The sequence below is a fragment of the Acanthochromis polyacanthus genome, chromosome 17, assembly GCF_021347895.1.
Source record: "Acanthochromis polyacanthus isolate Apoly-LR-REF ecotype Palm Island chromosome 17, KAUST_Apoly_ChrSc, whole genome shotgun sequence".
In the NCBI taxonomy this organism is placed as follows: domain Eukaryota; kingdom Metazoa; phylum Chordata; class Actinopteri; family Pomacentridae; genus Acanthochromis; species Acanthochromis polyacanthus.
In genome coordinates this window covers 4,353,633-4,372,218 of record NC_067129.1, presented here as the reverse complement: position 1 = coordinate 4,372,218, position 18,586 = coordinate 4,353,633, and the positions used below count along the sequence as shown (strand labels likewise).

The window sequence follows — 18,586 nt, the reverse complement described above, 5'->3', positions numbered from 1 at the left end:
ACCAAGTCACTATGGGAACTTCTCCTTACCTCAGACAGATGAACTGACAGTCAGTTAAACCATTATTACATAGCTGTCACTCTCACATCCGTTACGGCACTTGGAAATTCCAGAATTTTGAGGAAATCACAAATAAATAATATTATTCGGACTGTTAGATGAGCTTGCTGTTGCCAGGGGAACCACCAGTGACCCCTCACACCCAGGGCGCTCTCTTTTCTCCCCCCTCCACTCAGGTAGACATTACAGGACTGTTAGAGCCAAAACCAACAGATTCAGAAACAGCTTTTACCCACAAGCTGTCAAACGTCTGCTCCCTCCCTCCTGAATGATGATATCACATGCCTACAAGTGCAATATCTGTGGTCAAGTGCAGTATTTATGGTTGCATATTGTTCATATCTCTGGTCCACATTTGCTCTTTTGTATACATTTCGGTTGTACATGTTTTTTTAATCTGTTTATTATTGCTTTATATAATTTATCTTATATTGCTGCTGATACATAGTGCCAAACTGATTTTCATAGTTTTTTCATAACAGTGACAATTAAAACCCATTCTATTCTATTGTGTCTAAACTTATATGCATATAAAATGTCTCTGTCCATCACTGCAGGGGTCTGAATGAAGCAGTAAGGAACATTGATGTAAAAGTGAGCTATGCTTGAAAGACTGGCAGAGGCAGCGATGTTGCATATCCCATATCAACTTGGAAAAGTCAGGAAATAGCCAACAACAAACTGATGTTTCCATTCCCGAAGCCACACTCCTCCTTCTCTATATAGATTGCAACTTTTCTGTCTTGACTGCGACCTCCAGCTCCCATCCTGATCTCTAGTTGGATCCCCTACATGCATCAACTTCTCCGCTTGACTACTTCTTCTAATCTGCTACTTAGCGGCCACCAGAACTGCAGCTACTACTGTTCCTGACCAATAAAAACGTTTTGGTGTTGCATCTAACTATGCACGTGCATCAAGTATACTCTCATTCTGATGTACAACCACCACCACAACTGCTACTACACCCTTACAAACACATTCTACCCCCGCAAGGCTTAATTCTTGGTTTTACAAGCCGACATGACTTACTAGTTTAGTAATTACTAAAGTAAAACAACAATGGTGGGAACAGGGGGTTTGAAAATGTGCAATGGGGAGAAAAAGTTTTTTTTTTTTTTTTTGTTTCCAATGAGGCAAGCTGCAGCTTTTGTGGTTCATCAGCGTGTGAGAGTGTTTAGTGTCGGCTGATTCAGATCTAATACACGGAGCTTTAAATAGCAGACGCGTTGCCTCAGTTCGGGCAGATTACACTCTTTTCAGCTTTTTTTTTTTTTCCTTTTTGCTCTGTGGTAAAAGGCTCATGTGCACGTCTACATGTGTGCACGTATGCGTGTTTCTGTCATTCGGTGTGTGTGTGTGTGTGTGTGTGTGTGTGTGTGTGTGTGTGTGTGTGTGTGTGTGTGTGTGTGTGTGTGTGTGTGTGTGTGTGTGTGTGTGTGTGTGTGTGTGTGTGTGTGTGTGTGTGTGAGAAAGGCTTGGCTCCACATCAAAGGCCCCTGCGAGTCTCTGCATTAACGAGGCCCTTTGTTTCCTGCCTCCCAGATTACAGCACGTCTCTCCCCGTGCTGCCAATGTGTGTGTGTGAGCGTGTGTGTGTGCTTGTGTGTGAGTTGCTGTGTGGAGGGCACAGTAACCTGTAGACCGAAGGCCGAGCTCTGATCCTCCTCCTCATTTTCTTCTTCTACTTTAACCAAAACCGAGCCGATCTGAGGCAACAACAGTTTTCCAGTCGATTTGATTAATGAGGCTCATTTCTGCAGCTAAACACTTTCTTTAGAAACCATGTTGTTGCTGCGCTATTGTCATGTTTTACGTATGTTATCCTACATTTTGTGATATCATGTTTTTTGTACAAATTATCCATGCATCTCCTAGCTTTAGCCCTGCAGTGGATAAGATAAGTGAAGGTTTGTGGGCGTGTGTTCACTTCTCCAATGCATAAAACAACAAAACGAATAGGAATCCAACTTTTGCAAATGAGCAGTGATCAGCATTTAATGAAACTGTTCCTTATTTTGCACAACCCGCATATTGAATCCTGACTTCAGTGGAAGAAATGATTAAACATTGTGTCATCGGATTTGTTTCGGTTACAAATAACACTAAAAAAATAGCAGACACGTTGGAAAAGTATCATCCTGCATGCTTTCAAATGTTTATTACTTGAAAACATGACATATTTAAGCAACCTTTTGTGAAAAACATTTTCAAAAAAAAACCTTCCAACCTGTAGACTCGCTGTCTAAACCTTCAGTCACTGAACTGAGATGAACCTTGAGTTGAGGTGTGTGTCTGCGGTGACACGTTGTGACGCAGAAGCTCTTTTTTTTGGGCTGCTATTTCCAGTCACTATCAGACCTGTTTTTCATAAGCCAGGCCATGATTTGTTAATGCACGTCTTTAAAAAGTTCATGAACTGAAGCCGGAGCCTGAATGAAGATGGAGCTGTTCCAACCACAGCTCGCTCCATCGCTCTTTCCTCTGAAAGCTGGAGGAGGAGGAGGAGGAGGAGGAGAAAGCAGGATGCATGCAGGCATTTGCAGGGTTTCTTGTTCCAAACTGATATATAAGTGGTTAGAAATGCAAAAAGGGATGTCTCCTGTTACACAGTGTTCAGTTGCACAGAAGGAAAACATGGGATAGATGCAGCGAAAATCTGCAATTCAGTCCTCGGTTTTATAGCTGAGTTTTGTAGTGCTAAAGATGCATTTTCAGTTCTTTTAATTTTAATGGTGGGACGTGTAACATATCTGGCATGTATCATAGGTGACATTTTTGTTGCCTAAAATCAACAACATGGCTGCCTATAACCAAACACCACATGGCATTTTTACAGAAAGATACTTCTAAATATTACATATACAACTGGATAAAATTTAAATTGAAAGTTATTTCTAAAGATATTATAGTAAACCTGCTGACATGTCATAAATCCACACTTGACTCACACTACTTTATATTAAATAAGTCAGAAAGCCTTGGAGTCTTGCCAGTCTTTTCTTTAGGAGGAAATGACATCACGTGGAGCAGGTCATGTGATCTGGAATTGACACACTTCCTGGAGAGGTGTTTTTGTAACGGGTAACTTAGTTGAAAGGGATTTCTCGGACACAGATACAATTAGTTATTTTGTGTTTTAAACAGGATTCGGCAGTCTTCCTTCACCTTAAGGAAGAAGGACACTTGTTTTAGGACACCAATGTTCAGATTTTGGACAGGGAGGACAGATGGTTTGAGAGAGGAGAGAAAGAAGCCATCCATGTCAAAGTAGAGAAACCATCTCTGAACGGGGGGGTGGTCTGCGACATCATCTTTCGCCAATTTACAATCAGGTCCTTTCAAAACGCCCCAAAAGAACTACTCAGCAGACTCATGCTAATGACCACCATTAGTACACGAGGGCTCAGTGACATCTGTGCATTTCAACAACCCCCACTGATACGCACAACGACCACCGTTGAGTAGTCAGATGAGTTTTGGTATCGGTCGTTGGAATAATAACCCTGGACACACCTCACAGAGGTTTAAAAGCTGAGGCAACACCAACCACCACCAGAACTGAAGAAGCCTCTTGGATGAGAGGTGAAACGTCTTCAAGGAACTTTCTTAAAGTCCAGTGGATTTATTTAAACTACTTTGGATAACCTAAAATTATCACAAACTGAAATTAACATTTCCTTTTAATAAAAATGTATGCAAAATATATCCCATGGACTTCAAAAGACCTTCAATTATATATTGACCCATTACAGTTTGTTTTAGTAACTATAGTTAGAATATTAAAGGTGATTTTACTGCCGCTTTTGTTTCTAGTTGCTCGGGATGAGCTGAAATGTACATTCACTCCATTTAACATCTTCTGCTGGATTCAAAGTCCCAAATAAAGTGTTTGCATCTTTCCGTCCACTGAAGACCAGCGAAGTGTTTTCAAAGCTCTCCTCCTCCTCTGTTTGTGTTTGTTGACTTCACCCCCAAAGCCCTCTGCAGAATCTGTGATAGCGCCTCATAAATGTTTGATAAGGAGTTAACGAAGAGGTAAAGGGACTGCATTCTGCTAAATCAAAAGAGACAGACACATTCAAATCAGCAAACACTCAGCAAACTAGAACTTGAACAAGCCTCATTATCCTCCACATGATATCGACTTTTTTTAAATTTGGGTTTATTTTTTGCTGAGCTAGTATCTCCCTTTTTTCAGCACATTCACACACATCTACATGGGAGCTGAAAGCAGTTTTTTAGGGTTGGCCAGCGAGTGGTTGCAGGTTGACTTTATCTCTTTCACTTTCAAGCCGATCCCCTTTGTTTGAAGGTGTAACCTTTATTCTTAGTGAGTAAAGTGTGTTACTGCTGGTGCTCGTGCTTCCACCTCTGCATGCAACTTCCTAAATAACTGTCTGAAAGCCCGAAATGATTCAAAGGTTTTTTCAGCCTCCTACAGATATTAAACCCACCTTGACACCAGATATGTGTCATCCGTTCAGTGTGGTCGTCGAGTCGACCTTTTTGGTCAAAGAGGAAAACGCACGAATACTCAAAAGTAGAGTGATTCAATTCAAACACAAGCTATCTAGGCAGGTTATATAACAGGTTCTTATCTGCATTTTAAATCAGAAAAAGTGAATGAAAATGGCAAAATTTAAGAAAGTGTAAGTCTCTAATTTTGCAAAACATTTTCTCAAGATATTTTCAAAACAAATGCATGTTATGGGTGACACAAAGGCATGTTTTGGTGCATTTAACTAATTGATCAGGTGGTTCTTTAGTCGTTTTTGTCTTTAGAAATCATGAAACGGCTGGCATGGAAGAATGAGCACAATTAGCATGATTAAAAATAATTCCTGAAGACTTGCATGATTGTTTAGATTTAATATTTGCTAACATTTTGTTTGTTTCCCGTTCTTCTTCAGTGTTTTTTTTTAAAGCTAATTTTGTTTCCCGTTTCTTCTGCGATGTAGCCTGTAGCGCCTCCTTCTGACAAAACTACCTTTTTTTTATTCACTCCACATAAGGTAATGGAAAAAGCTAACATTCTATTTCTTTTTTTTTTGTCGTTTTTATGTCAAAAGTTTGCCTCGAATTCCCTTGAAAATTACATGGAAACTCAGCCTCTGATGACATATCTTAAAGTGTTCAAGACAGGAGGATAAGTGGGACAAAATAGATGTTGAGGCACTTTATGCTTTCTGCGGTTATCTTATTCCACCTATTATTTAAAAACAATCAAACATAAATCCGCCATAATGTTTAACCTCGCTGGAACCGCGTTGCTGCTGAATATTCTGCATCTGAGTCCATCAGTTGCCCGTTTGACTGCAGAAACTTTCGACACAAAATACAACCGTTGAAAAGATTTGTTGAGGTTCCACATTGCTGGCTGGATGCTGCCTTGAAGGACATGGTTTTGATTGTAGGAAAACTACCAATAAAAAGCACACAAGTGGTTCCAGTTAAGAGCTGTTCGCTTGGATGTGGCTTAACCCCAATGAAAGGACATGATTTAATTACTCTGCAGCTTTAATGCGCCTGATGTTTCTTTAGAAAGCGCAGTGTATAATCTTTTTTTGAACCAACTGTGATTCATCTTTGAGAAAAAGGAAAAAAAAAAAACATGTTAAAGAAGGAACGTTTCCACCACCAGCGATTAAGCAATGGAAAGGGAGTCATTGAAATGATCTCTTCGTATTAAATGAACGCTTTACACGCTGACAGTGGAGATGAAGTTAGTGAGGAGCATAATTCATTTGCACTCTTGAGCTCCTCTTAAAACTGTGTATGGGTTCAGGGAGAAGCATGAGATGATAGCTGGTTTCTTTCTTTATATTTCCTACTGGATCACCGAGGTTCCCGAGCTTTTCGGCTTTTTTAAAATCTGAAGCAAGTCTATCTGGGCTTCTTTATCACAGAGTTCATATGTTATTATATCTGTTGTATCTTGTTAACATTTAGAGATATGAGGAGGCACAATTAAGAAGGTGAAATGAAGGAAAAAAACTAAGAAAAAGTGGAGAAAACTAGTGCGTGTCTTTATCATGAGACCACTGATTAGGAAGTCTTAATAAGCAGCCTGGTCTAATGCAACAAAATATAGATTTTTCAGTGATCCAACTTTAATATAAACATGCATCTTACATAATACTAGTAATTATGTTTAGTGTTTGTTCATTCTATCCATACTATTTATACTGCTTATATTGCTCTAAATACTATTTATCTCTACATGTATATTTATCTGTCTTTTTTTATTGTGTCCATATAACTATATATTCAAATATTAGTGTGTTCTTCTGTCCATACTATTAATTCTGTTTCTACTTTAACATACTGTATATACTGTACTGTAATCGATGCACTTTACTGCTGCTTTTGCATTTCTGGTTTTGCATTTCTTAGTACTTGTACTCTGTGCAATGACAATAAAGTTGAATCTAATCTAAATGACAAAACAAGACAAAAACAGCACAAATAGGAAAAAAAATTCAAAACTTGAGACACAAAATAATACAAAACAGCAAAAAACGGATATAAAACATATGACACAAATGAGGCAAAAAATGACAAAAACAGACACAAAATGACAAAAAAACAATAGTCACAAAACAATATAAACAGGACCTTAAACAACAAAAACAGGCATAAAAGAACAGAAATGAGACATAAAAGGACAAAATACAGACACAAAACAACACAAAATGACAAAAATAAAACACTAACAAACAAATCAGACTTAAAAGAACAAAATACAGACACAATACAACACAAAATGACAAAAATAAAACACTAACAAACAAATCAGACTTAAAAGAACAAAATACAGACACAATACAACACAAAAAGATGCAATTTTTTTTTTTTAAAAACAGACAAAACAACACAAACGGGACATAAAGCGATGAAAAACCAGACACAAAACAACGCAGGACATGAAACAACACAAATTAGACAAAAAAAGCTGCGAGATGAGACAAAACAATGCAAAATGAGATACAAAATGTCACAAATGAGACATAAAATGACAAAGAACAGACGCAAAACAACACAAATGAGACATGACAAAAAATGACTCAAAATGAACTCAAAATACAACCCCCCCCTTTTAAAAAAAAAAAACAGAATTTCATTGTACCCTTGCAATGACAATAAAGCTTCTTAATCTTAAAAACAACATAAATAGGACACAAAACAACACAAAATGTCACAAAATGACACAAATGAGTCACAATATGACAGCTAGTGTTGTTACAGTGACAGCACAATATAAATACAGTGTATAAATGATAAGTCTAGTTACAGTATTAAACAGTAAACCTCATAATTGTAGCGAGTCTGTCATCAGTTACACACTAAATACCTGATTAAGCACATTACAACAGTAACACTGTAGAAATACAGTCAAATACAGTGTCCTCTTAATGTGTTGCTCCGCTAACTTCAGCTACATGCAAACGTCTTTTAACCAAGTTGTCCGTTGTGTAACATTGTACCTACGCCTGTGTGTGAGAAATTTCACCTCGTGGGGTCGCGGCAGTGATGCATCTTTTTGTTTTCTGTGTGGGCTGCTTATCGCTTCTATCTGCTCGCATTTCCTTTTTTGGCCTTTCCTGCTAACAGTTAATGTCTGATGTCACAGGCGACGCTCACAATTACACTTTTGAGATAAAAACAAAGATGAGAGAGGATGTGCAGAGATGTGTGTGTGTGTGTGTGTGGGGGGGTTACAACACTGATAAGGAGGGTGATGCAAACTTAAAATGTGACTCTGATCTGACAAGAATAATCAAACCACTAGTAGAAAAAAGAGTGTGTGTGCAAGAGAGAGAGCGTGTGAGGCAGATATTAAAGGTTTGTAGGTCAGAGCCCCTTGAAAGTATTTCAAGAGCCTGCAACAGAAAGAGTGTTCATCTCTGGATTTCAGTTGTGTATCAGCTCTGGCTGACTGTAGCCGATCGCCTCAGGTGAACCTGTGAACCCATGTGATGAATGTGCGTAACTATCGGCGCAGATATTCATGGGAACCGTGTTAAGATCAGAGCGCGGTGTGGCCCACGCTGCAGAGGTGCTGTCTCTCTGGAAAAACAGCTGTCTATATTTAATCAAGGCGAATAAACAAGGAGTTTAAACAACTCATTTATAATTTAGATTTGCATACATTAAAACTGCTCATTTTAATCTTTTTATTAATATGCATCGACAATATTGTATAAATATGCAGCTTTATGCAAATATCGGGCCCGTTTTCTGTTTGTATTTAATTCTGTTTCCCAGCTGTGGATCATCATTTTCATTCAAGGCAACCGACTCAGATTAAGTCAAATATTAAGTCACAGCATGGGAGTGTATAAATATTTCTCAATTAAAAACTCTGAAGACCAGCTATGCTACTGTATCAGCATTAAAAATGCATTGGCGTTGGGAGGAAAATAGGGGAAGGCAAGTTACGAGTTTGATAAGACATCAGAACTTCAAGTCTACATCTTTGAACTGTTTTTTTTCTTCTTCTTCTTTCCCTCCTCCAACCAAGTAGTTGCAATAGCTAGCACTTTTTTTTCGCTGTTTTGGAGACTGTTACAAAATCTGGGGGATGTAAGGACCAGCCAAAAACATGCTGTGCCTCCGTTGCCGTGCCTTCTGATGTTTTTCACAGAATGTCCTACATTTTTGCTGCTTCTTGCCTGAGCCGCCGCTTTTCTGTCGATGCAAATGAGCAGTTTTGTTCCAAAATGTGAAAACTACCAACTGAACAATGTGACAACAGCTGCCACAAAAGGGCTGCTGAGATAGGAGTAAAACTCACAGTGCATAATTATCACAGTTATTAACTAACTTGAGGATGATAATACCCTGGAAGCACAATCAAATGTGAAGACACTTATATCTTTAACTTTTCACACAATAAAGATGCAGTTATGTTTTTTGTGACTGAGCAGTATGGCAGTTTGGAAGTATTGAAATATGTTCTTTAATGGAGAAAATGTCAACTTTTAAGTGCTGTGTTTTGACATTTTACATGTTGTATGTGAACCAATCACAGGAAAGAGGAGGCGGGTTTTCAGGAAATGTAGGCAGCTGATTGCATCTCCTGTTTCCAACATTAACCCTGAAAAAATAAAAATTATCCAAAAAAATTTAACAAAATAAAACAAAAAAATTATTGTATTTATATATATATATATAGAAAAACTAATAAAACAACAAAATGATAATTATATATATATATATATATATATATATATATATATATATACAAACCCAATTAAAAAAAATAGCAAAAATAAAAATGAAAAATGAGAATAAATAAATAAAACAAAAAATAAATAGTTATATATAAATATATAGAAACCCAAATATATAAAGGAAATTTGCAAAAAAATAACTAAAAAAATAAACAAAAGAAATGTTCATATTTGTGTGTGTGTATATATATATATGTACATATATATATATATATATATATATATGTACATATAATTTTAAACCCAAATATAAAAACAGCAAAATAATATATATAAATAATAGAAAACAATGATTAAAAAAAAATTTGATTGCATTTTTCTAACAGTGGGGTTAAAACCAGCAAAACCAGTCCAATTTTTGTTAAAACATAATACATTTTGAGGCTGCATTTTGTGTCAGCGTCACTTTTCGAACACTGCATGTTGTCAGCAGCTGAAGATGCAGTTATAAATGTCCACATGTTCTCACATCACGTTTCTTTCTTGATCTATTCAATATTTAACGCCTGCATGCTGATAATCTTCTGCAGTCAAAGTGTGATTCCAGGATGTAAAAGCACTCAGGGTGAATTACGCAAAGTTTTTTTTGTTGTTGTTCTTTTTCTTTAATTTGTTTATTTTTATTGGAACCATCATGAACCAAAACCACACAGCAAAGAATTTATAGTCTGAATGAATTTCACCAACTGAGGCTGCATCCGGTGGGAACCCAGTAGAGAAAAGTCTTTCCTACACAGCTGACTATCTTGTAACTTTAACCGTTCTATTTGACATTAAAAATCTTGCTAAATGTGCATTCATGTGGCCAAAGCAGCAAATCGCTCGGAGCAGCACGCAAGGAAACTGCATTTATGGAAGAATTTGCAGGAGAGAAAATGATGAAGTAGCTCCACATTAGTGCAGGAAAATCCTTTCCACACATTTGAAGACAAAACTAAGTTTTAGCTTGTCAAAGTGATCTTGGAGATAAATTTGGTTTTCGACCAAACAAAAAGCCCAGATTCGGTGCACGCTTTGCTTTAGGATTACAGCTGAGCTCCACAGTAATGAGTTAGTGATTATCATTTCAATATTGTAAATAGGAAATTAAATCGAGTTGAATGAAATGAACAAAAAAAAAACACCACGAGCTGCAGCTATGTTGAGATATAAACAACAGAGGAGGAAGTATTCAGTGTGTTTTTTTCAGCCTTTATTTGATGGAGACGCTGAAAAGAAAGTGTCTGATCACTCCCAGGTCCTTTATTTCTGTGAATATAACAGTATCACTCTATAAACATACTCCATTAAAAGCAAAAAACCCTGCATTTAAAATGACTACGCAGTAAGTAGCATTGCCGCCGTTTACTTAAAGTGAAAGTATTGAGTGCAGAATGATGAGTACACTGAGTGGATTAAAGGGTAATCTGTGGTCAAATGACCTCCTGACCCCCATAACTCGTTTCTCCTGGACCAAAACATACAGTCAGTTTTCATTTCAGGTCTTTCCCCGGTTTATAGCAGCTTTGCTAATCTTTAAATAGCACTGAAATCACTTTACTGGTTCTAGGAAATAAAAAAAGAAAAGTGGTTCTGAGGTATGTTGATGACAAAGTAAGCCTCTGTAATATATTATAACCAACTCTGAGATTCATAGGAACTTTACTTCTTTAGTTTTTTTGTATAATGTTTGAGAGTAGACCAGGAGGAGTTTTTTTTTTCCCCCCTTTTAAGTATTTCTGCTGATTGGTGATTTGTTATTATTTAGTGTCAAGAATTTAAATATCATTGACAATAAAGCATTAAAAAATATAGAACTTTTGTACTTAAGCTCATCAATTCTGAAATAATCAGTATAATCAGTTTCAAAAAGTCTAAAATAATTTCTGAATGTGCCATCTACCATACAAGTATACAGTTAAAATGAGAGCAATGTCATTTAAACTAAAGTTAAAGTTGCATAAGGAGCAAGTTTGAATTGATCAAAATGATTCAAGCTGCCTGTTTAAGATTTTACATTTAGTTAGATGATATCAATCAAATTTGTGCAGAAGCAGCACTCAAACGAACACATTTACAGGTTAATTAAATTATGAGGGACTACAGCTTTGTTATTATGAAACAGACTGAGACTTAGACTTTATGAATCCTCAGAGGGAAATTCTGTTACAACAGCTGGATATTCAACAAGAGGGTAAGTAGGACAACACAGACTGTTAGGGGCAAGTATAAAGTGAAGGTAGCATAAAATAAAATGAAATAAGAATATGGAAAATATAGTACAGAAAGAAAAATTAACAAAATATACAAGACTGTACAAGAGTGATACATACATACATATATGTTTGCTTTATTTTTCTTTTTTAAATTCTTTTCTATGGAAAATATAAACATTGCTCCTAAAGGTGGCATCTTATCCCAGTTTGTCTATTTTTTTATTTTATTTTTTAGATGATTGCATTTTTTCATATGCATTTTTGTTGTTGTAATTAGTTGAGATGTTATTAATTTAAAAGTTTGTATTGTCTTTTATTTGCAAAAATTAAGAACACATCACATTGTACAGTTTTATGGGTTTTTTTTCGATGATTGCAGATGCATGTTTTGTTGTTGCAACTAGTCCAGTTGTTAATAATTGAAAATTTTATTTTGTCTTTTTTGTACATGTTAAGAAAACATCACATTTCATAGTTTCATGTGGCTTTTTTATGCTTAAAATTTCAATCTCCTAAGACCTGAGCTTTTGTTGGGCTTGCATTTAACAATTCTTCTATTTATTTGCAATAAGGAGTATTAGTTTTATTATTAGTAGTAGTTTTATTATTAACAATAGGCTCTTTTTTATTTTTGTAGATGTTCACACATGTGGATGCTAGGTCAAAGGAGCTGAAAGTAACTCCGTCTATGGGACACATTTAGTGGGGTAAAAGTAAGAAGTGACATCAGTTGGCCCCATTCCACCACTGCTGCCGGAAGTGAATGAAAAGCTGCAGCTGCGCACTAAATTTCTCCACTTTTTTTGGATCAGGTGTAAAACTCAGACCTGGAGCTGTGGGGGCAGCTCGGGGGGGACCATGTCCGCCGTGAATCCGCCCCTGGAAGCCCTGAATACAGCCTGTTGATCCGGGCTCCGGGAGGTGATGTCTCTTTAAGAGGCTCAGCCCTCTGCAGAAACAATCGTACAACCCCCCAACAAGTCATCGGACCTGTCAATCAGCCGCTCGGCGCCCTTTGATGTCGGGACTCCTCGCCTTGTCTTGGGCTCAAATGAGCTGTTTGCTGTTGTAGGGAAACATTAGTCTTCTACCGACTCCACCAGCCGGGGGACGCCACATCTCAACTTTTTTTTTTCTTTCTTTTACGCATGTGGTGGGGCTTTTTCTGCACTTTGGAGGCGCCCCAGACTGAGAAGATTTAACGCAGAAGTCCCTCTACTTTTATTTTTCTTTTCTTATAATTGATTTTCTTTTTAAGCACAACGCAGAAACACACAGAAAAAGAAGCGTAGCGTACCATCGCAGGGGGTGGAAGTAGAAAACATGCCTCAGCTCAGCAGCGGCGGCGGGGACGACCTGGGAGCGAATGATGAGATGATCTCGTTCAAAGACGAAGGAGAGCAGGAGGAGAAAATCCAAGAGAACGCGTTCACGGAGAGAGACCTGGCCGACCTCAAATCCTCTCTGGTGAACGAATCGGAAATAAATCAAAGTCCGAACGCGGCGGTAGGTGGCCGACAGACGGTGTGTGTGTTTGGGCTGAAAGTGTGCGTGACAGCTTGGTTTATTTTACGCGCTGCTGACAAGCATTGAATGAAACCAAAAAGATAAAAAACAAAAACGCAGTGAATCGTCTCCAGGGTTCCAGTAGTAAAAAAACACCCATCTCATTCAGGGTTATCAGAAGTTAATTTAAACGCATCATAAAGTACGATAAGCGCACTGTAAACTCTCTCAATGCAACACTTGCCGTGCGCTTTTTCTTGTTTATTTTTTTTCTTCTCTCACTCGGTGTTTTGTTCCAGGCGGTCAGACGGGGACAGCAGTCTGAGCAGAGGGGCTTCCCAGACAAACACCGGGAGCATCTGGACGGTGGTAAGGAGAAAAAACTGCACAAACATGCATCCAAAAGTGGCCAACTGTGGCAATGTAATCGGTGTTTTTGGCCACAGATTTGAGACACGTGCTGTTGTTAGAGTTGTTCTCAGGTGTCCACTTGCAAAAGATGTCCTCAGTTTTCTCGCTGGTCGCCCACTTCTTGCTGTTTCTGCTCCACATCAGCACAGATCACGAGAGATCCAAGCAGGATTTTGGCCTTAAAACGCTCATTAGTGTTGGCTAAATGCTCTCAAGCCGTGCAAATCAGCTTCCATGACACATTTCCACCATCTGATAGTGATATCTGAAGCGTATGTGAGTGTGCCTTAGCACATTTTATATTTCCAGGCCTTTTTTTGCCCTAAAACCGAGGTGTCACTCAGGAGCTTGTGATCCTTCTTCATGCAAAATCCTCATCGAATGTAGATTTTGCGGTTTTAAATGAGGGTCTTTGAGAAAAAGCGAAAGCCGCAAAGACGATGCTGCTTGTGGTGCTTCATATTCTGGCCAAGTTTTGTCACTTTTTGTCTAGTGAGCCTTGTTTGTGTGTCTTGTTTCAGAGCGAGCAGGTATAAATGTAGGTGTAGCTGACCCGCAGAGAGGCCTCTGATGCTTTTTATGGGTGGTGGTGACAAATGAATTAACACAAAGGCTACAGGAGTTCACGCCTCTGAGTTTAGGTGGCGGTTGTAACGCTTTTGTCTCGAGTATCTGTGCTCATGCGAGGATGTAACATGTAGTAATAGGTGGCCTGCTTTGCATGCACATTTATTTTGGATGTCTGGTGTCTCTTCTTGGTTTGACCTAAACCTTTTGGCAGCACAGTGGGAGTAAGTACAGATTTTAGTTGCTCAACTAATCAACAGCAGCCATGAGACGTTTTCTGTCATGATCATGAGGCACTAAAATCAGAGAATTTCATTGGAGAATTCTACAAAAAGGCATCACAAATGACCCCATTCCAGCAGCTTTTATTAACTTTCTGACTCTTGTTTTTCATGTCAGTGTCGAAGCAACAAGATGGAGGCATGTACAAGTCGCCGGCGTATCCAGGGTACCCGTTCCTGATGCTGCCAGACCCGTATCTCCCCAACAGCTCGGTTTCTCCATCCGTAAGTCTTCTCATTTTAAATCCTCCCGCTGGACACGCTGCACCGTGATGGTTTCTTGTGTCACCCACGTCCTAGTTTGGACTCCGGTGCAAGTTTTTACACTGATTTTTATATTCTTTAACACACTCCAAACACATGTTGCTGGGCTTCTGTTTGATGAGCTTTTAATAAAATTCAGTATCTGTGGTGACGCTCTGGTGATAGCAGCTGAATACTGCTGAGGAATAACAGAAAAACCACTGATGACTGGGATGTTTGGAGCCTGGTAGGCCACTAGCTGATGGATTTTTTTTTTTCTTCAAATGCGTGCTTGGTAGCCAGAATTCAATAGTAAGACACTTTTTCTTGGTATTTCTGTTCATTTCTCATCTTCTCTACTATTTTTTGTGTATGTTGTGTTGAAAATGAACACACATGCACTCAAATCACTCTCAAATGGAAGTGATCAGCAGCACTAGGGCATTTGTGAGACATTTTAATGTCATTATACAGAATTTTTCATGGCTCTTTTTTAATTAAGGTGGTTTGAAATAGCCTCAGATTCATCAAATATTGATTTTACTCGGGCTTGTTCAGAGATAGCTAGATGTGAAGTCGATCCATAATGATTACATAACATCTGCATCTGTCAGTTAGGCTGGAGAAGCAGTTTATTTTAGTGCTGCGCCTTTAGTGAAGGTTGATCGGGGTTCAGAAGAGGCGAACAGAGGCTCCGTCAGATGACAGATGACTGTCGTGTCGCTTCAGATCACTCTCAAACCTAACATGTGCTCTGATTTGGCTTTGAACTTTGCTGTTTCGCCCCTAACTGCCTTATAAAATAAAGCTGCATTTAAAACGGAGCGAAATGAAATCAAAGTGCCGCGGCTTCGTGAGCCAAAGCAGGGGGGGGAAAAAAAGAGCTTGTTTTTTGTTTACGCCTGTGCTGAAGTTGGAATACGATTGATGTCGTCACCGCCGAGCGTTTCACATGACGTTTCCCATCGGTTTGTGAATGACAAGAGGTTTGTTGCAGCCTTAATGGCAGTTGAGAGTGTTAAACTGCTAAAACAAACATCAGAAAGACTCGTGGAAGGATTTCAAGTATGCAGTATCACTCATCCAGCCAGACAGCCCTGAAAAATTCATCATAAAATCCCTTCAAGTCAGCCATAAGAACCAATATCCATGGATAGGCTGACTAATTGCACCAAACATGAGCGGTTGTGGCTAATTCATTTTTCACGTGCTGTGTAATCCTGTTGCCTGAATTAACCCCCTGCTCTAGCAGACAAGACGTTGCTAAACAGCATAGATGTCTGTTTGTCAGGTCGCATGCGCTGTAGGCCGATTTAATGTGAGGCGCAGGGGATTAAGAATCTGCTGTATCACAAAGTCAGCCTGAAAATGTGGTTTCTCTAATGACACCTTGAGGTTAGACCCAGCAGACGGTCACTGGAGGTCTGTCGAAGGGTCAAAAAAAGCTGACAAATCATCTCCCAGTAGAATAAATCCTTTAAAATACCTTAATCTCCTCACGTTAAAACCAGCTGTAGTACAAATACATTTGAATGCAGTGGAAGTTATAGCTCCAGTTTAATCAAATGCAGCTTTAAATTACACCTATAAATACACATATATATATAAGAGAGGATGGTGTTCTCACATTTAGTTCAGCTGCTAAATAATATATTTGTTTCCCCAAGACGTGGACTTCAAGCTGCCAGAGCTGCTCTTCGAAAAATACAGATGCTGGAAAATCATGTTCAGGTAGTGAGTTTGGTCTCATTTTTAAGAGAAAATCCTTGTTACTAGTTGACCCGCTTGTTTTCTTTGTGGTTTTACGCATAAAGGTGCATCTGTTTACGAGAGAACTGGAGCTCGGTTAGTTGCCGGCAGCTATTTAAATAATCGATTAATCGGTTTGAGCAATTTTTTAAAGGAATAAAGCCGTAATTCTCTGATTCCAGCTGCTAAATTGTGAATATTTTCTGATTTCTTTCCTTTTCAATGAGAATAAACTGAATATCTTTGGGTTGTGGAGAAAACAAGACGTTTAGAGACGTTGTTTTGGGCTTTGCGAAATGCAGTTTTCACTGTTTTTAAAAACAAATCAGCTAATCGAGAATATAACGGACAGAAAGAAAGGAACTAATCAGTTCTTGTTCAATTTGTTTTTTGTGTGTGTGGTTTTACGCGCAAAGGCGCATCTGTTTGTGAGAGAATTGGAGCTTTAGTTGTCGGCAGCTATTTTGATAATCGATTAATCAGTTTGAACCGTTTTTAAAGTTTCTAAAATGCTTATCAGTGACGGTAAGCCGAGTATCTTTGGGTTGTGGACAGATCGAGGAATTCAAAGACGTCATTTTGGGCTTTGAAAAACACCGATCTGCAGTTTTCACCATTTAAAAAAAAAAAAAAAAACAACTAATCGATTCATCGAGAAAGTAACAAACAGGAACATAATCAATATTTGTGGGGAAGTTGCAACGATGAATCGATTAGTTGTCGGCAGCTATTTTCATAATCAATCAGTCAGTTTGAGTCATTTTAAGAGGAAAAAAATACAAATTCTGTCATCGAGCTTCTAAAATTGTCAATATTTTTTCCTTTCTTTCATTTTCTATGACAGCAAACTGAATGTCTTTGAGTTATGGACGAAATAAGACATTTAAAGACGTCATTTTGGGCTTTTGGAAACACTGTTCTGGGTTTTTCAGCACACAGATTCATCACCAGTGACATTGATTACTTGCAGCCGTAGAATGAAGCACATGTGCTCAACAGCATCTTCTTGAGCAAACACTGAGATTCAGAACATAATTGAATGAACTACTAGCAGGAGAGGGAGCGTACTCATTGTTTCCTTAAACATCTTTACACTCGGCGTTGCATAACTCGGCACATCCGGCGTCGACAAACACAACCGGCGAGTCTGAGTCGCTCATCGGTTTGTTGTTTCTTCTTCTTCTTCTTCTTCTTTTTCTTCTTCTTCTTCTTCTTCTTCTTCTCGTCCTCCAGCCCCGGACTGTCGACCGCAGAAGCCTCTCAGAGTTTGTACTCGTTGAGGGTGGGATTGGTGGGGTTTGGTGGCGGCGGTGGAGGGGGCCAGCGAGATAAAGAGCACTTTCTTTCCCTGTGTGTCTTGGAGACTCCACACAATGCTCACTTGTTGCCGCTTCCCTTGTAATTAGCCCGCTGGTTGTGAGGCGGCAGCGACGTATCAGGGCCCCGACTACCTGCCACTTGAAAGGGGTTCAGGGTGGTGGTTTTGGTGGATGGGAGGTGTGGGGAGGGAATGGAGGGGGGGGGGGGATGATTATGGATGGAAGGGATGCATCTGAAACTACAGGTCTGTGTGACTGACAGAAGAAAAAGGGCTTGTTTGGTGTTTTCTTAGTGTTTTGGTGTTAATGTGGGACAAGGTGACGCATGTTACGGCTTCGTTTGTTGGCGTCGGACTGCTGTTCCATCCCAGCTCTGCTCCGTGAACTGTCTTCTTTATTTTCATGTCGTTTTCAACAAAAGGCAGTTAATCGTGTCGTTTTTTTTTGGACTCATGAGCAGCACAAGCCAAAAACCAAGCTGTGTAACCGTGATGAAAAATGTGCTACAAGCAGAGTTTTTGTTGATCTTTCTGCCAGTAATCACCCTTGTTGGTCAATTTATGTGTTTTGTGATACAAGCATGATGCATCTATCCCTGGCAGATGATTTCATGTGGATATTTTATCGATAAATGGCAGCTAATGAGTTTTACTGCATGTCCTGGAGGTTGATTCGTTTAGATTAATTCGAGCGGAAGTGTCTTTGGTGATGTGTTCAAGCAGAATAGAGATTTTTATCCTGATTGGAGCCAAAATAAATAGTTTAGTAGGGCATTAATCTGCAGCTACATAATTACTCAAATCATTTTTTAAATAATATAAATGCTGTTTTATCTGGTTGATGCATTTGTAAACTGAACATGTGTGGATTTTGGACATTTGAAGCTGCTTCTTTGGGATTTATTTTTCTCTATATGCCCAGCAATAACACTAGATTGATCAATTATCAGCTAATTATTTGATTCGATGTTCACTGTATTGTTATTTTTCTCTCCCAATAAAACAAATGAATTCAGAACT

The 18,586-nt window shown here is 38.7% G+C and overlaps 1 protein-coding gene across 7 annotated transcripts in view; it reads left to right on the top strand.

The window, feature by feature from the left end:
* Positions 1–12,468: 12,468 nt before the first annotated feature.
* tcf7 (transcription factor 7) overlaps positions 12,469–18,586 on the top strand; it is a 102,523-nt gene continuing 96,405 nt past the window's right edge. For all 7 annotated transcript variants that reach the window (XM_022190924.2, XM_022190923.2, XM_051937327.1 and 4 more), the window contains exons 1-3: positions 12,469–12,997; positions 13,297–13,366; positions 14,375–14,481. In XM_022190924.2, coding sequence (XP_022046616.1) covers positions 12,815–12,997; positions 13,297–13,366; positions 14,375–14,481 — 360 coding nt within the window. In that variant the 5' untranslated portion in view covers positions 12,469–12,814. The remainder of the gene's footprint in view (positions 12,998–13,296; positions 13,367–14,374; positions 14,482–18,586) is intronic.